The sequence below is a fragment of the Hippoglossus hippoglossus genome, chromosome 12 (assembly GCF_009819705.1).
Source record: "Hippoglossus hippoglossus isolate fHipHip1 chromosome 12, fHipHip1.pri, whole genome shotgun sequence".
Taxonomy (NCBI): domain Eukaryota; kingdom Metazoa; phylum Chordata; class Actinopteri; order Pleuronectiformes; family Pleuronectidae; genus Hippoglossus; species Hippoglossus hippoglossus.
This window is the reverse complement of record NC_047162.1, coordinates 12,232,144-12,253,734: the sequence shown is the minus strand read 5'-3', so window position 1 is coordinate 12,253,734 and position 21,591 is coordinate 12,232,144. Positions and strand designations below refer to the sequence as shown.

The window sequence follows — 21,591 nt, the reverse complement described above, 5'->3', positions numbered from 1 at the left end:
ATTTGAATCCATTTGAATTCACAAGACAACAGTATTTTATACTGACTACATTGCAATAATAAGGGGTCAGTTTGTGGCCCTAAAACCAGCTGAGGAACTAGAATATGGACTGGTGGAGGAAGTCAGGGGTTGTTATCTCTTGTTAAATTACTTAACTATTTGATAACACAACGGTTCAGAGCCATTGTAGGGTTCCAGCATCACTCGAAAAACGGATACCTATTTAGAAATAACACTGTATCCAACAAATAATGGCAAAATTAACAGAAGCTGTGAAAAAAGTATTATGCAACTTGTCTTATATGGTACAAAATACCATTATTATGCAGATTACAGGCTACACTAATTGAGATTTTCTGATAGGTATGTTTTATGATACCTTTCAGAGTAGAGCAGGATAAGGTTATCTAAAGCAGGGGCTCATAAACTTGTCAGCCCCCAAAACAACCACACCAGAGACATGTGACTCCCATTATCATAAAGGTTATAGACCTGAGCAATAGTTAACAAAAAAAACATCACCTATGTGCACATAATGTTTCCTGTGGTGCTGTAAACTGACCTGCTGCAACCGATGCTGTTGCAAATCTGTCGTAATCCCCTCAGGGGGTCAAAAAGAAACTAAGATCAAAAGGCTGATGACTATTTGCATGGTTGTACTTTAAATATTTGAAGTAAAACAATTATTTTTCAGCTCTTGGAACTTTAATGCGTAAAATATATTATCAAGAATGGCTTTTGACTTTTATTTCATTTGCAGGAAATCATCTTGCGACTCTCCGTCTGCGTCTGGTGACCCCACAGAGGGTCCCAGCCTCTAGTTTGGGAACCAGTGATCTTAAGGGACATAGAACAACAAACACATGTTATTGTTGAGTTTGAGAAATGGTGAAATTGTACACTAAAGATATAATGTGATTATGCACAGATGTGGGTTTGAATCTCTTTTCTCCTCTCACAGTGAAACAAAGAGTGAGGGAGGCCTGTGTGCGGTGGTGCGCCCCCCAGCGGCCGTGCCCAGTGAACGGCGGAGCGACACGGCGCGGCACCGTCCGCCACCCGCGTCATCTCGCGTTGCGTCGGGGCAGCAGCTGAGCGGAAAAGGCGGGAGAAGGCTGCCGCTTCCGCGTCCGCGCAGCCCCGCACACAGCGAGCAGTGGAGGCGCAAAATGGACGATAAGTTAATATTGGCCGTATTTAATTACCCGGAGCTTTACAACGTGACTTTGCCCAACTACCGCTGCACAGAGAGCCGCGCGCACGCCTGGAGGAACATCAGCATCCTACTGGGTCTCCCGTGTGAGTATGTTTGTTTGTCCCAACTTTACTGACACTTATAACCTGCGAGGCGGCGTCACCGTGGACCGCAGAGCAGAGGGGTGAGGGAACGCACGTGTGGGTTCAGCACGCGCGTGTGTGTGTCTCGCGTGTTGCTTCCGGCGGGTTGGCTGTTCGGGTAGTTTTAATTCCGCGCGACTGCAGCACGGTGCTGTGGCCGCCGCCGCCGCAGCCGCGCGCACCCGCCGTGCTAGCGGTAGCAGCCGCTGCTCCCTCGCCTAGGCCGCGCTGCGCTGCACGGCACGGCACGGCACGGCACGGCTCTGCTGCGCCGCGTGTGCAGCACGGCTCTGCGGAGGAGGAAGCGCTGGTCTGCTGCGCCGAGCCTCTGTCGGTCGTCAGGCTGCGATCACATAGCGAAGAAAAGGCAAAGTGAAAAGCGTCTGGATGTGTCGTTGTCGCGGCGGCGGCGGCGGCGGCGGCCCCGCGGTGTCCCGGGTCAACATGTCAGTGTCAGAGACCCCAGAGCCGCACAGGCTGCACAGGGTCACGGACAAACTCATCACGAGGCGTCAACTTCAGATAAATGAGTTTATCTGCGTGAGTTATTCTCTGGGATGTGAAGTTGAACAACATATTTCAACAGAATTCATTTTCATTTATCAAGATAAGCAGGTAATAAATTCGTTTTAAGGGGAAAGTTAATAATGAGAATATTTAACTTTATGTATATGGCACCTTTCAAAACACAGTTACAATTGGCTTTACAAGTTAAAAAACTTAAGCTATTTGAAGATCACACAGCAGTAGAGCATGAGAGAAAACAGTCAAACAAGATCAAATGAAACATAAAATTATTAAAATAGACTTAAAACATTACTTTGTTCAAATGTCAGTTGTGAGGATTTGCTCACTTTCTTCATCTTATTATGAAGTAAATTTAAAATATTTATGTTTTGTGTTTTCTGTAGTTTTTGCCTTAAAGACAATATTATGGACCTTTTGTCAGTTTTCAGACATCTTATTTTACATGTTCAATATTAATCCATTTGCTTTTTGTAGCCAAATTGTTATTAGTTTATATATTTTCCCCCTTTTAAATAAATTATGGAGCTTACAAAATAAATTTTATATATATATATATATAAAGGGAATTGAGAGAGCACATACCTCTGCCAAGGCCCATCAGCCCCCTTATGGGACCACATATATATTCAATTCCCCTTTATAGGTCAAGAGCCATGAATAATTATCTGTAAAATTATCAAAAATTTTGAAAATAACTATAATATCCTAATATCAACAATCATAATAATGAACACATCATGTCCAGGTTGCTTTCTTTTTATTGTTCATTGTTCTGTGCACTGTTCGTCATCAGGAGAATCATGACTCTGAAATTTCTCTTTCCAGCTGAGGAGTGCAAAAGAAAATGGAAGAACATGAGAGACCGCTACTTGAAGGAAGTCCGAATGGAGATCAAAAGCAAGAAGCAAGGGGAGGTCGTGCAGAGCCGGTGGAAATACAGACAACTGATGAATTTTATTGCACCCTTCACTGGGTCAAGAAGCGGCGTGGCAGACATCTGCGGCAACGAAGATGATGACCACGACAACCCTGACAACGAATCTGGCAGCGTGGAGGGGGAAAGCGCGTCGTCTGAGGTGGTCAAGGCGCCGCAGTCGATCATGAAGGCCCCTGTGAGCCAACCTGACCTCAAGCCCCAGTTGGCATTTGTGACGCAGGTTCCTTCAATGTCCCAGGACACGCAGATGGCGCAGCTGGCTGTTATGGCCAAGCTGCCGTCAACCTCTCAGATCACACCCATTAGCAAGACCGGGCGGAAACGGCGCCTGATTCAAGAGTCACTTTCGTTGCCTTCCTCTCAAAGTATACAGTCCCCGACAAAATGGCTGGTCAAAGACAATGGCGCCTCATTTCCCACCAGGCCCCGGGATGAGGATGAACTATTTCTGCTGAGCTTTGTTCCTGCTCTCAAGCGACTCGCTCCACAGAAAAGGTGCGAGACAAAAATAAAGATCCAGCAGATTATGTACGAGGCCGAGTTCAACGTGACGCAGTCAGAGTCCCAAGAGAAACACACAAAGCAAGAAACACAAGACTGAACCAAACCAACTTTTTTGTACTTTATTCTGTTTTCTATAAACTTCTTCCACAGAATGACCAAAATATCGATTTTTCTTTTGTTACAGCATAAAGTGGTTTAGTTGAAGAACATCCTTTTTTCATGTGAAATAATTAAGAGTGAAGAAAAACAAAACGTATTCTACTTCTCAACAGAGTATTTAAATTTTTAACACCACTTCGGTTTGGTGTGTCTTCATTTGCATATTAACTGAGCGAGTAAGGCTTGTGTGAGAATGACACCTTCATAGGAAAACAGATGATTCACATCTTTATTCACATTAGCTTTTACTGTCAAGAGTGTGAATTTACATTTAGAGTAAAGATTTCATGTGAACAGATCAAGTTCTCTCTACTCTGTAGCACAGTATTTAACATTTACTTACAAGGACATACAATAAACTGAGCTAAATAAAATGTTACAATTTGGAGATAAATACTGTTTCATAGTTTAATCTTTCAACTGCATCAATGTAGTTTTAAAATAAAAAGACTGTCCGACATTGTTTTGATTCAACAAAGCAGGTGACAGATTTTGGTGAATTTTAACAAAAAGATGTGTAATTTGTAAGATCAGGTAGTATTAGATTAAATAAAGAACATTCTTAGTACATAGTGACCGGACTGATGACGCAGAGGAAGTACAGGCTCATATTCAGTGTTTAATTAAAAGGTGTCTATTTCCTGGAAACATTTTGACATGTTAGAGTAGGAAAAGCACAAATTATCTTAACCATCACGCTGTCAGGGTTTAAAGAGGAGGGTCACGATGAGCTGTGTCCCGATTCAGGGCCCGCATCCCTCAGCTTGGCCTCCGTAGACCCAAGTGGTCCACAGAGGCCGAGCTGAAATGACTATGGTCTACGAAGAATTTCCTATTTTTCCTGAATTGTGACATAGCAACAACATGGTAGACAGTACCAATCCTGTCCTTTTCCTACTCAGACTAAGTCCAAATGTCCAGTGTGAAAACCCCCTGACGTCAAGGGCAACCAATGTCACATGGTTCACCATCAAGTTGTTATTCTTAGATTAGCACTCATACATTTATTTTCAAAAAAACTCTTTTGTTCTAATCTCACATGGCTTGTTGAGAGAGAAATAAAAATCATCAAGGAAGAAAAACATGCACGGAGGCAGAATCCAATTCGCACATCACCGTGATGATGAGCCTTCCTGTCTCAACCTGGTCAGATCTCTTGGCCGAACCCCCACATGTTGTTTTCCTGCACCTTCATGCAATCAGCAGCCAGAACATAATCACCAGAGCCACGAACAGGAAGAGTCGAGAGAGAAACTGTTCGTCCATGTGCTGTGGCGTCCCGGGCGCCGCTGTTTGATGGGGAATAAGTTTGACAGTTATATGACATGTTGTTGATGAAAGATACATCATGGTGATAGTGACGTGTGTAAAGCGTAAATACCTGGAGGAGGCCTACCATCATTGATGTTAAACGCTGTAGCAAAAATACCAAATGGAAAGGCACCGATTCCAAACGACATCTGGAAACCCCCATCTCCAAAACCAAACCCTTGAAATCCCTGTAAAAAATAGGAAAATGTGTGTTGTATAGTCATGTATTCACAACACCTGAAGCACAGTTTACTGTATAGTTTGTCAGATGTGACGCAACAGGCAGTACAACTTGTGGTAATTCTCCCGAGTTGACGCTGCAACTCAACACAGTGCGTTTAATGGATCCCAGAGGGAAATGTCCTTTTGTTAATGAATAAACTACAGGGCTGCACCTCAGCACCTGCGTCATTCCATGTAATCATTTCATCATGAGTGCATGAGATTACTTGACCGCTGATGTTTCACTGAGAAAATACACACCGCTGCCTCACATGGTTGAAAACAAGAAAACAAAAAGGTACAGATCTGGCATGAAATGATACTTTGTATTGGTGCAGAGAACTTACACCACGGTTTTCTGGTTCAGGCCTTTGCCCTTGTGGTCGAGGGGGTGTTCTTTCTCTATAAAACAAAAAAACGCCATTATGAACAATTCAAAAAGTTATTCTCAATCTCTCTTGAATATTACATTAAAGTCTGAGTGGAACATATTCACCATTGCAGTACTATGGGGGGGGGGGGGGGAGGATTGTGATGACTCAATACATGAAGTTTAGGGTCAGCCTGACCTGTAACGCTAAACAACAATACCAACCTGGGGTCCTGTTGACCTGTGCTTCCCCGTCCATATAAGGGGATGACTTTGTCTCTACTGATGCCAGCTTTACACACCGGGCACACTTGTTTGCTGGGTCTGGTCTCCAACCACTGCATAAAAGACAAAGACGAGTTAAAGCACCGCCCTCTCGTTGGCATTTGCAAAATGAGGAAAAGGGAGAAAACAAAAGGGTTTGACTGACCTGATGCAAACACGGCCAACTGATTGAGAGGAAAGGCAACGGGGTGAGAGGTGAGATGTCGGAAAGGGAAGAGATTTGATTAGTGAAACACACAGACGTTGCAAAATATACATTTGCTAATACAATGGCATCTATATATGAGCGGTGAGAGAGAAGAAACCTGGCTTCTTGCTCTGGGCTTTTATCTACTTTTAGCGAATGATTAACTAAATAAATACTTTCACCACTTAAACCAGACCAGATGCTCAGACGTGACTGGTTCCCAGTGGACAAAAGTGGGTCAGAGTACATTTGAAGAGGTGGATCTAGTTGCAGAGGCTGTAAAGTTTCCATGAAAGTGACTAAGATAATAAAATTAAACGTGTGTGTGTGTGTGTGTTGTGGTGTGTGATTAAGATAACACGGTCAGTTCAAAGTAAACCAGATGTAAACAGGTACCTCGTGATGGTGGTTGTTGACATTAGCCACCATGGTGTTTGCCAATAAACTGGTTTAGCTGTTGTCCAGCAACATGATGACGATTAGCTTGATTTGAAAAACAGTCTCAGTCGGTCTGGACCCTGAACTGTGGCCTCATTACCCGGACTGACACTGAGGAGGTGGGTTCTAGTTTGAAAAGCTAAACTTAGTCTCTACCAGACCCAGACCTACCAGAAGAGGTGTCCACACAGGCTGATCACTGCGTCCTTGGCGGTGTCCAGACATATGTTGCACTCGAACGTGCTGTCCTGGTTGCTGCTGTCGGCCGCCGCGCTGGAGCCGCTCGACCCGGGACTCGGGTTGTCGGTGGCCGCGGTGGAGGGGCCGGAGGCCGTAGGAGGAGGTGGAGCGGGGGCAGCGGTGGCCATTTAACACCGAAATCCCCTTCAAGCAGGCAGGTTCAGGTGGGGGTGACTCCGCCGGCGGCACCCAGCGCTTCACAACACACACATGCGGAGGTCCAGGCGGAGGCTTGAGGGGTTTCTAACAGACGCTATAATCCCGCAGGTAACAGGAGAGCTAGCTAGCTACGGAGCGGCTAACGTTAGCTAGCGGAGCCAACCGACGGTTTAACCGGAAACACAGCGGAGATAAACACACACAGGAGCGGTATTAGCCGAGTGGGGGGGGGGGGGGATTCAGTGAATGATCCGTAACTTGTGAGGAGTTGTGGCGACTTGCTCCCAGCTGATTGCATCACACATCCGCAACACGGACCCGGTAGTAGATCCGGGGAGAGGGGGGGCGGCGGCTTACAGGCGGGATACTGCTTCCCTCGGTGGTGTCTGTCAGGAGGCTCCACACAGCACACAGCTGACTGAGGCTAAACCTGCATTCATTCACCACAAAGTAATTCCGCTCACAATGTGACACACAGCAGGTGTTTCATTTTTATGTTCCTTCCTCTTTATACACAGTCTGTGGTTCCTCCTGCAAAAGAGGGAGAACGAGAGAGCTCAAGGCATTGCAAATAAAAAAAATAAAAAAACTTCCTCAATTTCACGACACATGAGCTGCAAAACGTCACGACACATGCAAATACAGAAACGTGCTGCAAATTGGGAAAACCACAACTAAAATGTTTCCAGGAAACCCCCCAAAAAGTGATGAACCTGGCTGTAGTTCAATGCTTTGTGAAGTTAGTGAAGTCTGCTACTCGTCAGTGGTGATGGAACACAATACACAATTTTTATAGAAATATTAACATTTAATATCTTTATTTAGTTTACTAAACACAAATACACAAATAAACCCAATACTGGCATATGGTTATATTTGAAATGTATAGGTTAGAACGATAAACAATATGCATCAATTTCTAATAAGATAAAAAAAAGACCTTTTGTTTTTCATTCAATTGCTTAAATATTTTATTTATTATACATATTCATTATATTCAATTCTTCTGCCTTCCACTTTATTTAAGTTGCAATTTGAATCTGTTTGCAAACATAATAACACAAAAGAAATTCAGTTGTAGACATAAAACAAATCTTAGAAATAAAAATCATCTGAATCTGAAGATTTTCTTTAAAAAGTTGAAAGACACTAAATTAATGCCTTGAACAAACCAATAGCCGATCATCTGACACAAAAAGGTATATTTAGGGGAATGATATCTATCCAATTTGAGTTTGTCCAATTTGGTGCAGATCCAATAAAATTCCGGATCAAGACTATTGGTCCTTGGCGGCGGAATACGCTCTCAAAGTCCCATCCTAGGTTTTGATCACTTCCATTGACCTACACCTTGAATGATTGAGACCCGCTGTACGGAATTCCTCAGCCATCGCCTCCTCCATCCTTGATGTCAGAGACCTCTTCAGGGTTTGTTTAAAGTCGTTACCAACGAAAACGTACAGAGCTGGGGATATGAAGCAGTTTGCTGCGGCCAGCGTGGCTCCCACCTTCAGTCCAGTTTTAAGAACCTCCAGGCTGTGGTCTTTGAAGTCCAACTCCAGAAGAACAAAGGTGTGGTAGGGGACCCAGCAGAAGAAAAACGACAAGATGAGCGCCACCATGATTTTGTACGGCTTTGTTGACTTGACGGTCAAAGTTTTGAGCTTCACACCGAGCACGGAGCAGCAGACGACAATCATTAGGAACGGAATCAGGAACCCGCAGATGAATCGAGTCAGGACAACTGCCTTGTGTCTGGAGGGGTCCACATAGCTTGTGTAGCACTGAGTGACTGAGCCGTACACTATAGTTTGTCTGAAGATCAGTGAGGGCAGCGTTAGGAGCGCAGAAAGGAGCCACATGAGCACAACAACCCCAAAGGCTTTCTTCACTGACCGGTGGTTATGTGACCAAACGGGGAATAGAATCATTACGCAGCGATCAGTGCTGATCAGGACCAGCAGAAACACACTGCTGTACATGTTGAGAAACAGGGCGGAGGAGGTGAACTTGCACAAGAGCAGTCCGAAAGGCCAGTGCGAGGTTATTCTGTAGAAAGCCTCCAGGGGCAGAAATATACAGAACAAAAAGTTTGAAATTGCCAGACTGATGTACCAAGTGGTGATGACCGTTCTTTTCATTTTCCATCCACAGATCCAGATAACGACTGAATTTCCTATGAGGCCAATAACAGTTATAAGGATATTGAATACCACTAGAGCATGTGTCAACGAAGAAGGAGAGCTGCTGAAATTCAGGACTTCAGCAGTGGGGGGACTGACGTTCTCAGTTTCATTGTCTGGAGTATAATCGGCATATTCTTTATAATCCACATCCATGCTGGGTTTCCTGTAATATTAAGCAAAGAGTCTTGTTTCCATAAACACATTATAGCAGTTTTACTATTTTAGCACAAGGAAATACTTTCAGTTTATCAGATGAAACAGGTTATAAATACTCACGTTGGTGTCAATGTGGAAGCGATCACTGTTCTGATGTCTTCTTACTGAAACACCGAGCTGCTGGAAGCTACTTCTCTCTTCTGTTTCCTGGGCAGAGTTACTGACTAAAATGAGGAAAACAATCAGATATTGTTACTCAATGGAACAAGTTAGTAACTAGTAACTAATCTGACGGCCACTCATTACTGAAAACATAGTTTGTGTTTGATGGTGACACCATTTTAAGGAGTTTAAGAGGGTTTATGAAAGAGGATAAAATAAATCTAAAAGTTTGTTGAGTCTTACAACAGCCCACTGATGTAATCTCACATTGGGATCCCCTTCACACAGTAACACAAAAAGACTCATTAACCAAGGGTCTATAGAGTCCCGCTTTAAACTCACATATCATAATTACTTTTAAAACCAAATTAATCATTTGTAAAGAAAAAATCTACTCTGTCTATTTTAATATGAATCACTACCCATAATTGTAGCTATTGTGTCTTTAACCAACAGCGCTGAAATCCTCATCAAGTGTTTATAGCCTTAGTAAGCATTTCTCTATAGTTCCCAAAAAAATCACATGATCCAGTTATGCAATAGCACTGACCTCAACAGATCCTTATATGTGACACTTCTTTTTATTAGCATTGCCAGAAGACATATTAGGTAATTTTATAAGGTAAAGATAAAACAATGTTCAAAATCAAAAAATTGCAACCAAAAGTTTTAATTTTTGGTTGCAATTTTGGTCACAATTATATTTTAAAGTACTTTACCATATTTGAGTCATAATCACTACAACCGAAGTATAAAATGTGATAGTACTAACTCTGCAGAATAGAAATACAAAAATATTGCACGCCACAATATATATATATATCGATAAGATAATTCTTTATTAGTCCCGCAGAGGGGAAATTTGTAGCGTTACAGCAGCCAGAGGGCAGTCGGGAATAATCATCAGTTAAGTAATAATAAGGAGCATGCAGTATTTATGATGAAAGGATATATAAGTAAAACATAACAAATATTATCAGAATCAGAATCTGGTTTTATTGCCAAGCACATACAAGGAATTTGCTGAGGTGTATTTGTGCAAGTATATATATATAAACTATAAAAATAGGAAACAAAAATAACCCTATAAGCACCAGGGGAGGGATTGTACAATAGGTTGTAAGTAAACACCAGAGACTGGATTGTTAGTCGGGAAAGAAAATGGAGTAAAAACTAATATGTAGAAGTGACGTAAAGGACAACATGTGATTATAAGTCGCAGGTTGTAATAAAACGTGGACACTGCAGTTATGAGAGGATGTTTACTCTGTGTTGTTTATCTGCACAGCGCATGCGCACGTGTCGTCAGTGTTGACCCCGCCCCCCTGGCAGTGACGTGTGTCTCGCGCACTCCGGGCTCGAGCTGCTGTTCTCTTCCAAACTGCGTCATTACTGCTCCGCTCTCCAACATGGCGACCACCGTGATGAACAAGTGTCTCAGTCCTCTGGCTCTGCTCACCCGCAGGCTCTCTGCCCCGGAGTTCTTCACCCAGTGCTGCTACCACAAGAAGGTAACGACACCCAGCGTGTGTGTGGGTCTGTGTGTGTCTGCGTGTGTGCGTGTTAGTGCTGTTAGTTTGTGTGTTTGTGTGTGTTGGGCTGCGGTTTGACCTTTGTTTACAAACACGTCCACTGAGAAGTTAGTGTTTATTAACGCTCTGCTGCGATGGAGCTAACCACAACAAGCTAGCTCACCTAGCAGGGTTGTTTATTACAAAACAGAACAAGGAGAAATATTATATTAAATATTATATAACTAAATCTAATTGACTCTGAGCCTAAATGAATGAAAGTTAATCACACGAGTTAATTAATCCACCTGTCTGTATTATGACCTTTTATCTGAGTCCAGCTCTCATTGATTTAATCAGTTATATCATCAGGCCTTACTGTTGCATATTGCAGGGTGATGTAATAACTCTTAGGCTGGTTTCCCATCATAATTTTTTATTTTGGCCTCTGTGATTGTGAAATACTCAAGTCAGCTTTATTTAAAAAAGCATCTTTAAAACAACCAGTCGATCAAAATGATATATAATAAAAGACATAAAGAGAAGTCCAAGTTTAAAAAAGGTTAAAAAGTGAATAAACCCTCAAAAGCCTGAGAAAACATGTGGATCTTGTCAATAATGGTATTACAGGTCCTAAATTATATTCTATAAGGTATTCAATTAGTTTTGAATTCAATTAAATGTTACCCTGAACATGGCTGCCTAAGAATAAGTCTGCTTCCAAATGAGCTTCATATAAAAGTGTGACAGATACGGATACATGTGACTAAACAGCACAATAAATAAAATAAGTAAACATTATTTGTTGTGTTAGATAGTTGAATACTAAAGTAACGTCACTAATCTGCCCTCCAGCTGTCCACTGCCACGGCTTTCAGACCTGAATCACATCCCATTAATAGGCTTAAAGGGCTGTCAGGATGGTGAAGGTGCACATTGTGTAAGACTACATGTGAGTGTTCTGTAATACCTGTGGGAGAGTTGTGTATTTATTCTTGTTAGTGCAGCATATTTCTGTCTAACACAACTTTCACATTTAGAGTTTCACTGCGTTACGTGACCGTCTGGGTTGTGGGAATCAGAATCATACAAACATTTAGGTTGAGTGGATTTATGCCTGTAAACAGAGATGGTTTGTGTTCCCTTGGATGTGAAAATATAATAAAAAGCTTTAATATAAAAAGATTTAATTAAAAAAAAATAGTTTCCTACGTCATAACATTAAATATAAAAAGCTGAAAGTCAGTTTTGACAGTGAACAAAAAGAGAAACATCCCGAAATCTCACATCACATGAAATTTGCTGTATTGAATGACGTATACACAGACTAAGCCGCTTCGTGTTGTCCTGGTCAGAGTGACTCAGCAGGAACTGAGGGAAGAGGGGGTGCAGGAGTTGGTGTAGTGGACAATGATGTCCAGTCCTAATCTGTGTCACTTACACAATGGAGGAAATGCGTCGTTGTATAACAGCGATAAACAAGATTTATAGACATTTTGTGATTGTATCAGAATGGGAAACAAACATTCCAGGATGCTGCTGATGTCTGGGCTCTTCTGATTTATTTCAGTGTTATGATATACTCTCCAAAATTTCCCAAACCCCACTCTGATGTATTATTTCCTCTCTTTCCTCTGAAGGTGGTGGATCACTATGAGAACCCGAGAAACGTCGGCTCGCTGGACAAAAACTCCAGGAAAGTTGGGACGGGTTTGGTGGGAGCTCCAGCCTGCGGAGATGTGATGAAGCTCCAGGTACCATGGATGGATGGATCCCAGCCTTTTGTGTACATGCAGAGCTTTTAGAGTTGGATTATAATAACAAATCACAAGTGGGAGAACAACACAGAGAGCACTGAAACACTAAATATTCTTATTTTACCAAGTAGATGGCTCAAGTCTTTGATTAATAGTTTAACAGAGCTATATATCATTTCCCCTGTTATATTTTAGGGTAAACACATATTACTTGGCTCATAATGAAATGATCACTATGAATCCTCTCATCTCGATAGATTGAGGTGGATGACCAGGGGAAGATTGTGGATGCCAGGTTCAAAACCTTCGGCTGCGGCTCTGCCATAGCCTCCAGCTCTCTGGCCACCGAGTGGGTGAAGGGCAAATCTGTGAGTGATAACATAACAGACATGACTCTTGTTTCCCATTTCTTGTATTCTTCCGCTCATTGACCAGCAAGGTTTTTGCTCTTTTTTTTTCAGGTGGATGAAGCTTTGACAATAAAGAACACTGACATTGCCAAAGAGCTCAGTCTTCCTCCGGTTAAACTTCACTGCTCCAGTAAGTCTTCGGTGGATTCTTCTCATGATTGTCTTCTTTTTTTCCAAACTGCTCCACTCATGTATATGTATATTCACCCTTTATTTCCTGTTCCTCCTCAGTGCTTGCGGAGGATGCCATCAAGGCTGCTCTGGCAGACTATCGCCTCAAGCAGCAGGACGACCAGCAGGAGGCAGTCAGGGCCAGCATTTAAAACCGACCTCCACTTGCTTCCTGCTGCCAGGGAGAGAAGTAGCTGTAGTTCACCTTCCTGCAGTACTGAAACACGCACACACCAAATACGTTGATAACAAGTCCACCATTGTCAACCCTCTGTAGCAGTGTTACACCAGGCTTAGTCTGTGGCCAACCCTGCGCCCTCTTACCTTTTTAGCCTGTCACCTAAACGCACAATGTGAGCACTGTTGTGAGCGGTTGGTACAAAGTTGAGCCTTATTTTTGAGATTGTGAAATATTTTAAGATTGTCGAGCGTGAGGAGAGTGTCTTGAAAGGTGTGATGGAGATATTGATTAAAGCTAAGAGCTGATTATGTATCCTGTCTGCACCCTAAGCTTTGACCTTTAATATATGCAACCAAGCGACGTGGCTAGAAACCATGAAAGGGTCCACTGGTTTTATCTGTAATTTATAAGTATCTAGCAATGCTTCTGTGAAAATCTGCAATAAAAAAATCCTGAATCATCATTTGCTTCGAGTGCAATTTATGACTTGAAACATCCTGAATAATAAGATATGTTTTTCACGTTAGACACACGCAGGTATCTAAATTAGTTAATTATGCACAATTCACAATATGATGGTTATGGATGTGGATCACGTGAATAAATGCATTTGTTCTAAACACTGCTTGTGCTTGTACTGATAATTTATTGTGATTACATAAAAGTAAACCGATGCTAAAAGGTGGTTAAATCATAAATTATCTGCAAAAAGTTGTAAGTATGTTAATGTTTATTCACTGAAGCACAGATAACGGGCCACATACGACTACATGTTTACTAAAGTGACCCCCCCATCCATCCATTAACCATAACACTTGTCTGCTTTAAGGGTCGCTGGGTGTCACTCAGAGACAAACAACGACTCACACTCACATCATTTAGAGTCTCCAATTAACGTCAATCAAGCATGTCATCGGACTCTGGGAGGAAGCTGGGGTACCTGGAGAAAACCCACAGAGACACAGGAGGAACATACCAACTCCACAATCTCTAGCTGTGCGGCCATTTTGAAAGAATTCAACGAAAGCATATCTTCATAAAAGGAACTATTGTTTGTAGCAGATATTAAAGACAGTAAACCATGTTTTTAAACTGCCATAATGATAAGAACCAGTTGCAAGGGAGCTCTGCTGCACACCATCTTTCCCTCACTGGACAAAAAACAAATCTAGTGATAAATCTGTCGATAATGTTGAGGTTTTACGGACGAATTGCCACTGGTGGATTCAAAGTGGATTCAGGTAGAAAATAGAGTCAGTTCATAGTGTTCAGAGGAGTCAGAAGGCTGTTTTCTCTCCTGCGATCAGCTGAAGCGTTGCAGAGTCATTGTGGATATGCAGAGAGGAGGGCCGCAGACTCCTGCCAATCAAACGCTGCTCTGGATCATCTCCCTCTGGATGAGGCTGCTCTGGATCATCTTCATGCGGATGCTGCGGCTCTGGATCATCTCCCTCTGGATGTGGCTGCTCTGGATCATTTCCCTCTGGATGTGGCTGCTCTGGATCATCTCCTTTTGGTTGTGGCTGCTCTGGATCATCTCCTTGTTGTTGTGGCTGCTCTGGATCATCTCCTTGTGGTTGTGGCTGCTCTGGATCATCTCCTTGTTGTTGTGGCTGCTCTGGATCATCTCCTTGTGGCTGTGGCTGCTCTGGATGAGGCTGCTCTGGAGGACAGCTCAGCTCAGTGCTGCCTCCTGCTGCTGCTGCCTCTTCAATGTTGAGGAGCTCGCATGGCTCCTTTTCCTCAGGGAAACTTGGCAGCTGCGGATCCAGGACGCTGCCACATGTCTTAGAGCTGTCTCCAGGACTGTGGTCTGCTGCTTTCTGACTGCTGCCACTTCCCTCTGCAGCATCTACAGATTTATTTGGCGTCCGCAGCCTCTTGGCGGCCCTCATGATGTCGGCCTGGAGCTGCCTGTGAGAGTCCACAGGCTCACTCTCCTGCTCGGGAGCTGGTTTCTCTGGCACTTCATTAAAGGGTTTTGCACCTCCGGTTTTGTCCCTGTGGTCCACGTACATTTTGGAGGGGAAGGAGGAAGGGTAGTAGGCGTTGACCTTTCGCCTGCGGCTCATGAATATTGCCCCACAGATGATAAACAAGACGAGGAGGATGAAGGAGGTTGTGACGAGGATGAGGAGCATGTTCTCCTCCAGGAAGTTCACAACCTGACTCAGGAAGTCAGTTTCCACATGGGTGGGGCCAACAGGTGTTGTTTGGGGCACGGAGAAAAGGTAGCTGGTGGGCAGGGAGGAAGCAAAGTTACTGAGGTCTTCCTCATCTGTACTTCCCTCCACAGAACTGGAAAAAGGTAGAGGCGTGGCCAAACCGCCGCTGAGGCAAAACACCACACACGCACCGATCTGACGAAGGCCCATCGGGAGCATGGTTTCCCCACAGGATCTGTAAATAACAATGAATGTCAGTGACTGGAATGTCCATATGTGAAGACAGTCTGTGCATCTCGTGTTTAGGCTTTACATTGGAGTCTCAGAGCAGAGCATCTGTTTTCTCTGGAAAAAGAAAAGGATCTTAGAAAAACCCAGGTTGTTTCACAATGCTCGCCACTGTTCTGAAGGTATTTCCAGAATCCTCAGAGACTCCTCTGACCATCTGGAGGAAAACATATTCAGTCTGTTGCAGGATAAAGAGAGAGAAAAAAAAGATCTTTCATCCATCTTTCAAGTTGTGCCACTGTCTCTAAGCTCGGAGAGGGATGGTCGCCAGAAACGCAACTACAGATGGATCTTATTATGAGTCAAATCCGGGTTTCATTATTTTAGGCACAACAAGGGGAAATGCATTAAAATGTCTGCAGCAGACGGAATATTTTTGATCACTGATTCTCTGAGGAGTCTGGAAATATCAAGAATAAGTGTTTTGACACTAACTCAAATGTAATAGTAAAACATGAGATGCGTAAAACCTGGATTAGTTCATATTTACATGGAGAAGCAAGGATCCATATGGTGAAAACATCTGTGTAAAACATCTCTACAGCCTAAGCACGTGTTTCTTCATTTTAGACGTAGATATGATCATTTGTATGTAGCTGTAATATGAAGATTACGAACAGTATTATTTGACTGGACTGTAACAAAACAAACGTATATACACTCACTTTTAGCCTTTCAATGGTCTGGTTAGCTGGTTTAAATTTACCATTTTATTTTTTATTGGTTCTAGGTGTCTTATTATTTTATAATTTCATATTATATTCCTACTTTTTAATTTGCGTGTTTGTTTAATCGGTGTCTAACGTTTATCTTTGCACTTTCCACATAGTTTTGAGTTCACTATACGTCCATGGTAGCTCATGCATTGTGCAGCACATCGTGCCTCCACCTGGAATCAAATGTGCTGCATAGATCAACCTCAGCTTGATTCAACACAAAGTTAAATACATTTATTCCAGCTCGGCCTGAAGTGTCCTGAAAACACAGGCTGTACAACAACAGAAACCCGGAGTTAAAAATGTTAAATAAAACGCCAAATATCGGTGGATAGTTGAAGTGACCCTTTAAACCCAGCTTCAGTCTGGTGCAGCACTTTGTTTTTACTCCATCTGTGTCACTTTGATCCTCATTCTGCTGCGTCTGTGTTCGAGCTGCACGGAGCAACATGAAACTGCTCTCATCTGGAGGAGGAATGGTCTTTTTCTTTTTCCTTTTTCCCTCCCAAAATTAATCACCTTCTCAACCCAGACCAAATAAACACAGCCACACATGCCTGTGCAATCTCTCTCCCCCACACACACACACACGGGAGGAGGCAGATAAAAATAAACAATAATAAACTGAATAGGAATGAGCTAGATTCTGTTTTTGTCCATTTTAATGTTTAAAACAGACTCAAAATATGGCCTTTAAGTTTTAATAGCCGTGCTCTTGGAGTGTGGAGGCTCCTGTGAAGGCATCACGATGCTGTCACATCACTTCAAACTGTCACCTGATGTAAAGAAAGCCCAGTTCAGCTTGACCATGCAATACTCAAAGAATTGATAGAAAGAGCAACATAAAAAACAATGACAAAACATCTCACTCACTGTCCTGAAGAAGTGTCTCAGTTGGCGTCTGATGGGAGGACGAGTGAAACCAGTCTGGAAAAAGTGAACTAACAGTGAAACGACTGCTCGGCGACCCACGCAACTTCTGCAGTTTCAGATTTCAGGGCTGGAGGTTTGTCTGGATAGTGCAAAAAAAACACAACACAGGGACAAATCCCTCCTTCTGCCTCTCCTCCTCCCCCTCTTCAGTTTCCCCGAGAGAGTCTGGGCTCTCCGGCCTGCACACAGATTGTTCTTGTTACAGGCAGGAGTTTATTATGTGCTGTGGGGGCAGGGTCCTCTCCTGCACCCTTATGTGTGGCTGACTGGATGTGTTGGACGGAGACGACAACAATTTAAGTAAATTCTTTGTGGCTCAGACATCATCAGCATCAGCAACTTCTCATGTCTCCAGGATTCCTGCTCTGATGGGCGGCCTGGCCTCCCCTCTAACCCCTCGGCCCTCTGACGACTTAAAACAAAACCTCTCGGGGTTAAAAAAGAAGGAGTCAGACTGAGAGTGGGTTGAACGAGTGACTGGTCAATGCAGGAAGAGGTTAATGTTTCCTGTGTGGACAGCCAGGAGAAAGGGGGGGGGGGGGGGGGGGTTGTGCTTTTCCTCAGAGTCAAGCAATTAAACTCACATGGTGTGTGTGTGACCACTTTAGGGACACAACGCAGCGTGTGAGTGTGAGCCTGTGAGTGATCGTGTGTGTGTGTACATGCGCGGATGCATTTTTGGCAAGTGGACATTGTTTGTGATCAGTCAAAGACAAGTCGAGCTTTATATGGTCACCGAGGAGCAGGAGATGAATGTCCGGCATCCTCCAGGTTTACATTCGTCTCGGCTCTGCTGAGAGTCACCGGTGTCTGGTTCTGATGCCCTTTGCTGAGTATGAAGAAAACAAAATATAAAAAGGGCGAGAGGATGACAAAGAAAAATAAAACATGGCCCTAATAAGTATGCAGGACTCTCTGTTTTCTTTTCACAGGAAGGGAAGTGAATATGATATCAAGTCCAGGGCGGAAGAAAAAGCCTTTTATGAAGCCTTTCACAAATAAAGGAAGTGACTTAAGGTCACAGACACGTGGGATGAAACTCCCCCTGGTCTGTTTTTTAAAGTTTTTTTCATTTCAGCTTTTATTTTGGACAAATTTTCAGCAAAAAAAGATGGTAAACTACAGAATAATCAGCTCCAATTACCCAGGCTGCCTTTTTGTTTAGGTTTAAATGGAGCATAAAGGTTGTTGGTTTGAATCCTGGTTCAGGAATTGGCGACCGGCCCATGCTGTACCAATGTCAGCTCCAGGCTCTATATTTATTCCAATTTTTTTTCTCAACTCAACACAGCCAAGTGTTTTTGACCTTTTTCTTTATTACAGAATTCTTTCCAGGAAGTTTGTGAAAAATTATGAGGCAGTAACAGAGCCATGAAAAAAAAAAGCATTGAATTAAAACATTAAATACGATGCTCTTTTAATAAATTATCCGAGAAACTGCATTTCAAAACAAACATTCACACGTTCAGAGACACATACAGTTTGTCATCAGTCAAAATAAAATACTCCATTCACATGATAAAACCTCACAGGGACCAGAGACCAGTGTGTGTGACAAAACAAGTCTTCCTGAGTGAAATACCATCAAGGCTCAGAAAATTTAAATCTTTGATCGTGCTCCTCATCCAGGTGTTCAGTCTTCAGTGTAAGATAATAAAACAAGGTGTGTGTGTGTGGTTTCTGTCTCTACTTCCTGCAGGAGCCTGCACTGAAGCCTAACCACCAACATCAAAGAGGAAGCATTGGTTTATTATTAAAACAGCAACTGTCTCCACATCAGCAACAAGCTGATCACATCTGACATCAGCCTGATCAGTCTAATAGGTCGGCTTTGGCTCAGGAGGTAGAGAGGAAGGTCGGCGGTTCGATCCCTGACTCCTCCAGGTTGCATTCTGAAGTTTCTTTTGGGCAAGATGCTGGAGCCCAAACTGGCCCTAACGTCTGGGCTGGATACGAAAAAGCGTCGCGTAAAGTGAATGACTGTGACTGTAAAGAGCTTTGACTGGTCAATAATTCCTCAGTCCTTCCATAAACTGCAGGTCTGCCAAATGTCTCTAAACATAACGATCGTTTTCTGGTAGGAAGCTGCTGAGGGTGACGTTGTCTCCTCCTTCCTCGTCGCTGTCTCGGCCAGCGGGGAACACCAGGACGCCGTTGGCGATGGGGGTGCGGTGCCTTGTGTAGGTGAAGTCCTCCTCGGGCAGCAGGGTAGAGATGCACATCATCTCAGTCGACTCCTTGGGCCTCCTGACCTTGTACCTCCTCGATGACAGCTTGGTGCACAGGATGACGGTAGAGACGATGAAGATGCAGGCCAGCACAGCCAGAGAGGCGATGGCGATGAGACAGTGGCTCATCGCGCCGCGGGTAGAGCAGGGCTGGACCTCAGAGGTGCTGGGTGGGACTTTTGAGACTTTACAAGGTGCTGCTGTCTTTGCTGTAGTTGGTGTGGTCGATGGGATTGGCAACCTCTTGGGAAAGATACGTGCCGGACTGGTGGAGACGACGGAGGTGGAGATGGAGGAGCCGTCGGTGGGAGACTCAGTGGGAGAGTGCGACGAGGCTGAAATCTCAGAGCTGCTGCTGGTGAGGGTCTTTGTTGTCGTGACAGGTAGAGAAGTGGGGTCAGATACCTCAGTGGCAGGGTTTGTTACAGTCACAGTAGAAGATGAGGCGCTGCTGATGGTGTGTGTCGTCTGAGAGGTGGTGCTGGGAGATAAACGCGATGTAACCTCAGGTTTAGTCGTGGACGTGAGGCGCAGCGACGTTGCAGAGGTCGTTTCAGGAGAAGTCATGTCAGTAGAGGTGGTGGATGATCGTCGCTGTGTCTCATCCTCTGTAGGTTTCACCGTTTCAGAGATTGTCGTATTTGGGGGAGGTTGTGCATCACCTGTAGGCTGAGCTGCGGTCACCGCCGTTGGGGTATGAAGCATCGGTGGACCTGAGCTTCTTGCTGCTGCTGCTGTGGTCACAACATCCAAACCGGCCGTGCTGCTGTTTGAGCTGCTTGCATCTGCCTCCTCTGTTTCTGCTGTGTGTGACACAGAGGTGTGAGCTGTTGCCATGACTTCTGCAGGATTGTGAGTTGCAGAACGATTCCAGGTTGCAGCCTGCGTCTCTGATTCATTGTGTGCAGAGGTGAGCAGCATGTTTGCCGTGTTTGGTGCAGCAGTAGCCGCCTTGCTGCTTGTTTCTGTGATGGAAGTGTTCTCCCCCTCCACAGAAAACAAAACAGATATTCCACATAGCAGACGCAGACAGGCCTTCGCGCTGAGACGCATCCTCGTAGAGTAAAAGATCTGAAACGACAGAACGGATTCATGTTCACAGGCTCTAATGCACAAAGCTGCCGGGGGATATGAGTAGTTGACACTTGTGGGGGAAAAATCAGTGTGTCATATGTCTGCTGGTGACATCTTATGATGAAACCGTCATAAGTCTTTCACCACACAGAACAGCAAAGTTTCTGGAGTAAAACTCAAACTTCCTGAAAAAACGTTCTATACAGAAGAAGTTGTTGAAGTTGTGTAAGGTCTGAAATGTCAAAGTTAAGAGTTAAACAAGGGTTTAAGGTAGGAAGTAAACAAACCTCAATACAAGTATTTCCTTTGGTGGCAGAGTAGAAAACGTATTTTTAAAAAGTGATTTTATCTGATGGCATCACTAAAGGAGACATCAGCCCTCATAACCAGAGACCTTCAGACAGAACACAGGTTTTTAAATGTGTCTTACCTCACTGCTGGAGAAGCAGATCGATGGACGTGAGGATTAAAAACAAACAGAGTTGACTTCAGCTCATTTCAGCCTCTGTGTAAGAAAGATCCTTAGAGCTCTGACATGCTGACAGATTGTGGCACTGCCTGAGACAAGAAACAGGAAATGTTCACCACCCCCCCCAAAAAAACAGCGCTATGCAACATTATCAGATTGACAGATACAAACACACACTTCCCTACACACTTTGCCATTTCCTTCTGAACGCTCAAATATATCACAAGGTTATTTTTATTGCTGAAGATATAATGGAGCTCCATGTCTGCTCCGCTGCCACATTTTAATGCTGTTTGTTATCCACAGAGATAAACATCTGTCAAGAATTTAAAAAAAAACAAGGTTTAATTTAATTAAATTTCTCCTTCCTCATCTTATGTTACATAGATAACATAGATATAAATGCATCGGGGAATTGCCAGACAGGTACATGAATAAAAGAAAGAATAATAAAGGAAAAAATAACAATATCTTTTCCCCCTTTCTCTTTATACTCTCTGTAACAT

At 43.6% G+C, this 21,591-nt stretch overlaps 6 protein-coding genes across 11 annotated transcripts; 2 read left to right on the top strand and 4 right to left on the bottom strand.

Moving 5' to 3' along the window:
- The first annotated feature begins 885 nt into the window (after positions 1 to 885).
- si:zfos-128g4.1 lies at positions 886 to 3,831 on the top strand. Its single transcript, XM_034603176.1, has 3 exons — positions 886 to 896; positions 962 to 1,299; positions 2,692 to 3,831. Exons 1-3 carry the CDS (start codon positions 886 to 888, stop codon positions 3,402 to 3,404), a joined length of 1,062 nt encoding a protein of 353 aa, XP_034459067.1. The 3' UTR covers positions 3,405 to 3,831.
- rnf185 (ring finger protein 185) lies at positions 3,416 to 7,017 on the bottom strand. Of its 2 annotated transcripts, none has more exons than XM_034603137.1 (6): positions 6,451 to 7,017; positions 5,800 to 5,818; positions 5,595 to 5,707; positions 5,347 to 5,401; positions 4,863 to 4,965; positions 3,416 to 4,755 (listed from the first exon to the last, which is right to left on the bottom strand). In XM_034603137.1, exons 1-6 carry the CDS (start codon positions 6,645 to 6,647, stop codon positions 4,658 to 4,660), a joined length of 585 nt encoding a protein of 194 aa, XP_034459028.1. In that variant the 5' UTR covers positions 6,648 to 7,017; the 3' UTR covers positions 3,416 to 4,657. The 2 variants fall into 2 exon arrangements, with proteins under 2 accessions (XP_034459028.1, XP_034459027.1); XM_034603136.1 differs by having other exon boundaries at positions 4,848 to 4,965; positions 6,451 to 7,016.
- A 444-nt stretch (positions 7,018 to 7,461) lies between these two features.
- Positions 7,462 to 9,384, bottom strand: LOC117772176 (chemokine-like receptor 1). Its single transcript, XM_034603134.1, has 3 exons — positions 9,141 to 9,384; positions 7,931 to 9,027; positions 7,462 to 7,892 (listed from the first exon to the last, which is right to left on the bottom strand). Exon 2 carries the CDS (start codon positions 9,015 to 9,017, stop codon positions 7,998 to 8,000), a length of 1,020 nt encoding a protein of 339 aa, XP_034459025.1. The 5' UTR covers positions 9,018 to 9,027; positions 9,141 to 9,384; the 3' UTR covers positions 7,462 to 7,892; positions 7,931 to 7,997.
- Positions 9,385 to 10,537: 1,153 nt separating this feature from the next.
- LOC117772178 (iron-sulfur cluster assembly scaffold protein IscU-like) lies at positions 10,538 to 13,675 on the top strand. Its single transcript, XM_034603135.1, has 5 exons — positions 10,538 to 10,693; positions 12,334 to 12,447; positions 12,708 to 12,818; positions 12,912 to 12,990; positions 13,092 to 13,675. Exons 1-5 carry the CDS (start codon positions 10,592 to 10,594, stop codon positions 13,181 to 13,183), a joined length of 498 nt encoding a protein of 165 aa, XP_034459026.1. The 5' UTR covers positions 10,538 to 10,591; the 3' UTR covers positions 13,184 to 13,675.
- tmem119b (transmembrane protein 119b) lies at positions 13,297 to 17,469 on the bottom strand. 3 transcript variants are annotated; one of them, XM_034603133.1, is made up of 3 exons: positions 17,255 to 17,469; positions 14,657 to 15,612; positions 13,297 to 14,611 (listed from the first exon to the last, which is right to left on the bottom strand). In XM_034603133.1, exons 2-3 carry the CDS (start codon positions 15,594 to 15,596, stop codon positions 14,490 to 14,492), a joined length of 1,062 nt encoding a protein of 353 aa, XP_034459024.1. In that variant the 5' UTR covers positions 15,597 to 15,612; positions 17,255 to 17,469; the 3' UTR covers positions 13,297 to 14,489. The 3 variants fall into 3 exon arrangements, with proteins under 3 accessions (XP_034459024.1, XP_034459023.1, XP_034459022.1); XM_034603132.1 differs by having other exon boundaries at positions 13,297 to 14,629; positions 14,660 to 15,612; XM_034603131.1 differs by having other exon boundaries at positions 13,297 to 15,612; positions 17,255 to 17,466.
- A 1,651-nt stretch (positions 17,470 to 19,120) lies between these two features.
- selplg (selectin P ligand) lies at positions 19,121 to 21,317 on the bottom strand. 3 transcript variants are annotated; one of them, XM_034603129.1, is made up of 3 exons: positions 21,047 to 21,317; positions 19,357 to 20,613; positions 19,121 to 19,318 (listed from the first exon to the last, which is right to left on the bottom strand). In XM_034603129.1, exon 2 carries the CDS (start codon positions 20,593 to 20,595, stop codon positions 19,369 to 19,371), a length of 1,227 nt encoding a protein of 408 aa, XP_034459020.1. In that variant the 5' UTR covers positions 20,596 to 20,613; positions 21,047 to 21,317; the 3' UTR covers positions 19,121 to 19,318; positions 19,357 to 19,368. The 3 variants fall into 3 exon arrangements, with proteins under 3 accessions (XP_034459020.1, XP_034459021.1, XP_034459019.1); XM_034603130.1 differs by having other exon boundaries at positions 19,121 to 19,324; positions 19,363 to 20,613; XM_034603128.1 differs by having other exon boundaries at positions 19,121 to 20,613.
- Positions 21,318 to 21,591: the final 274 nt, after the last annotated feature.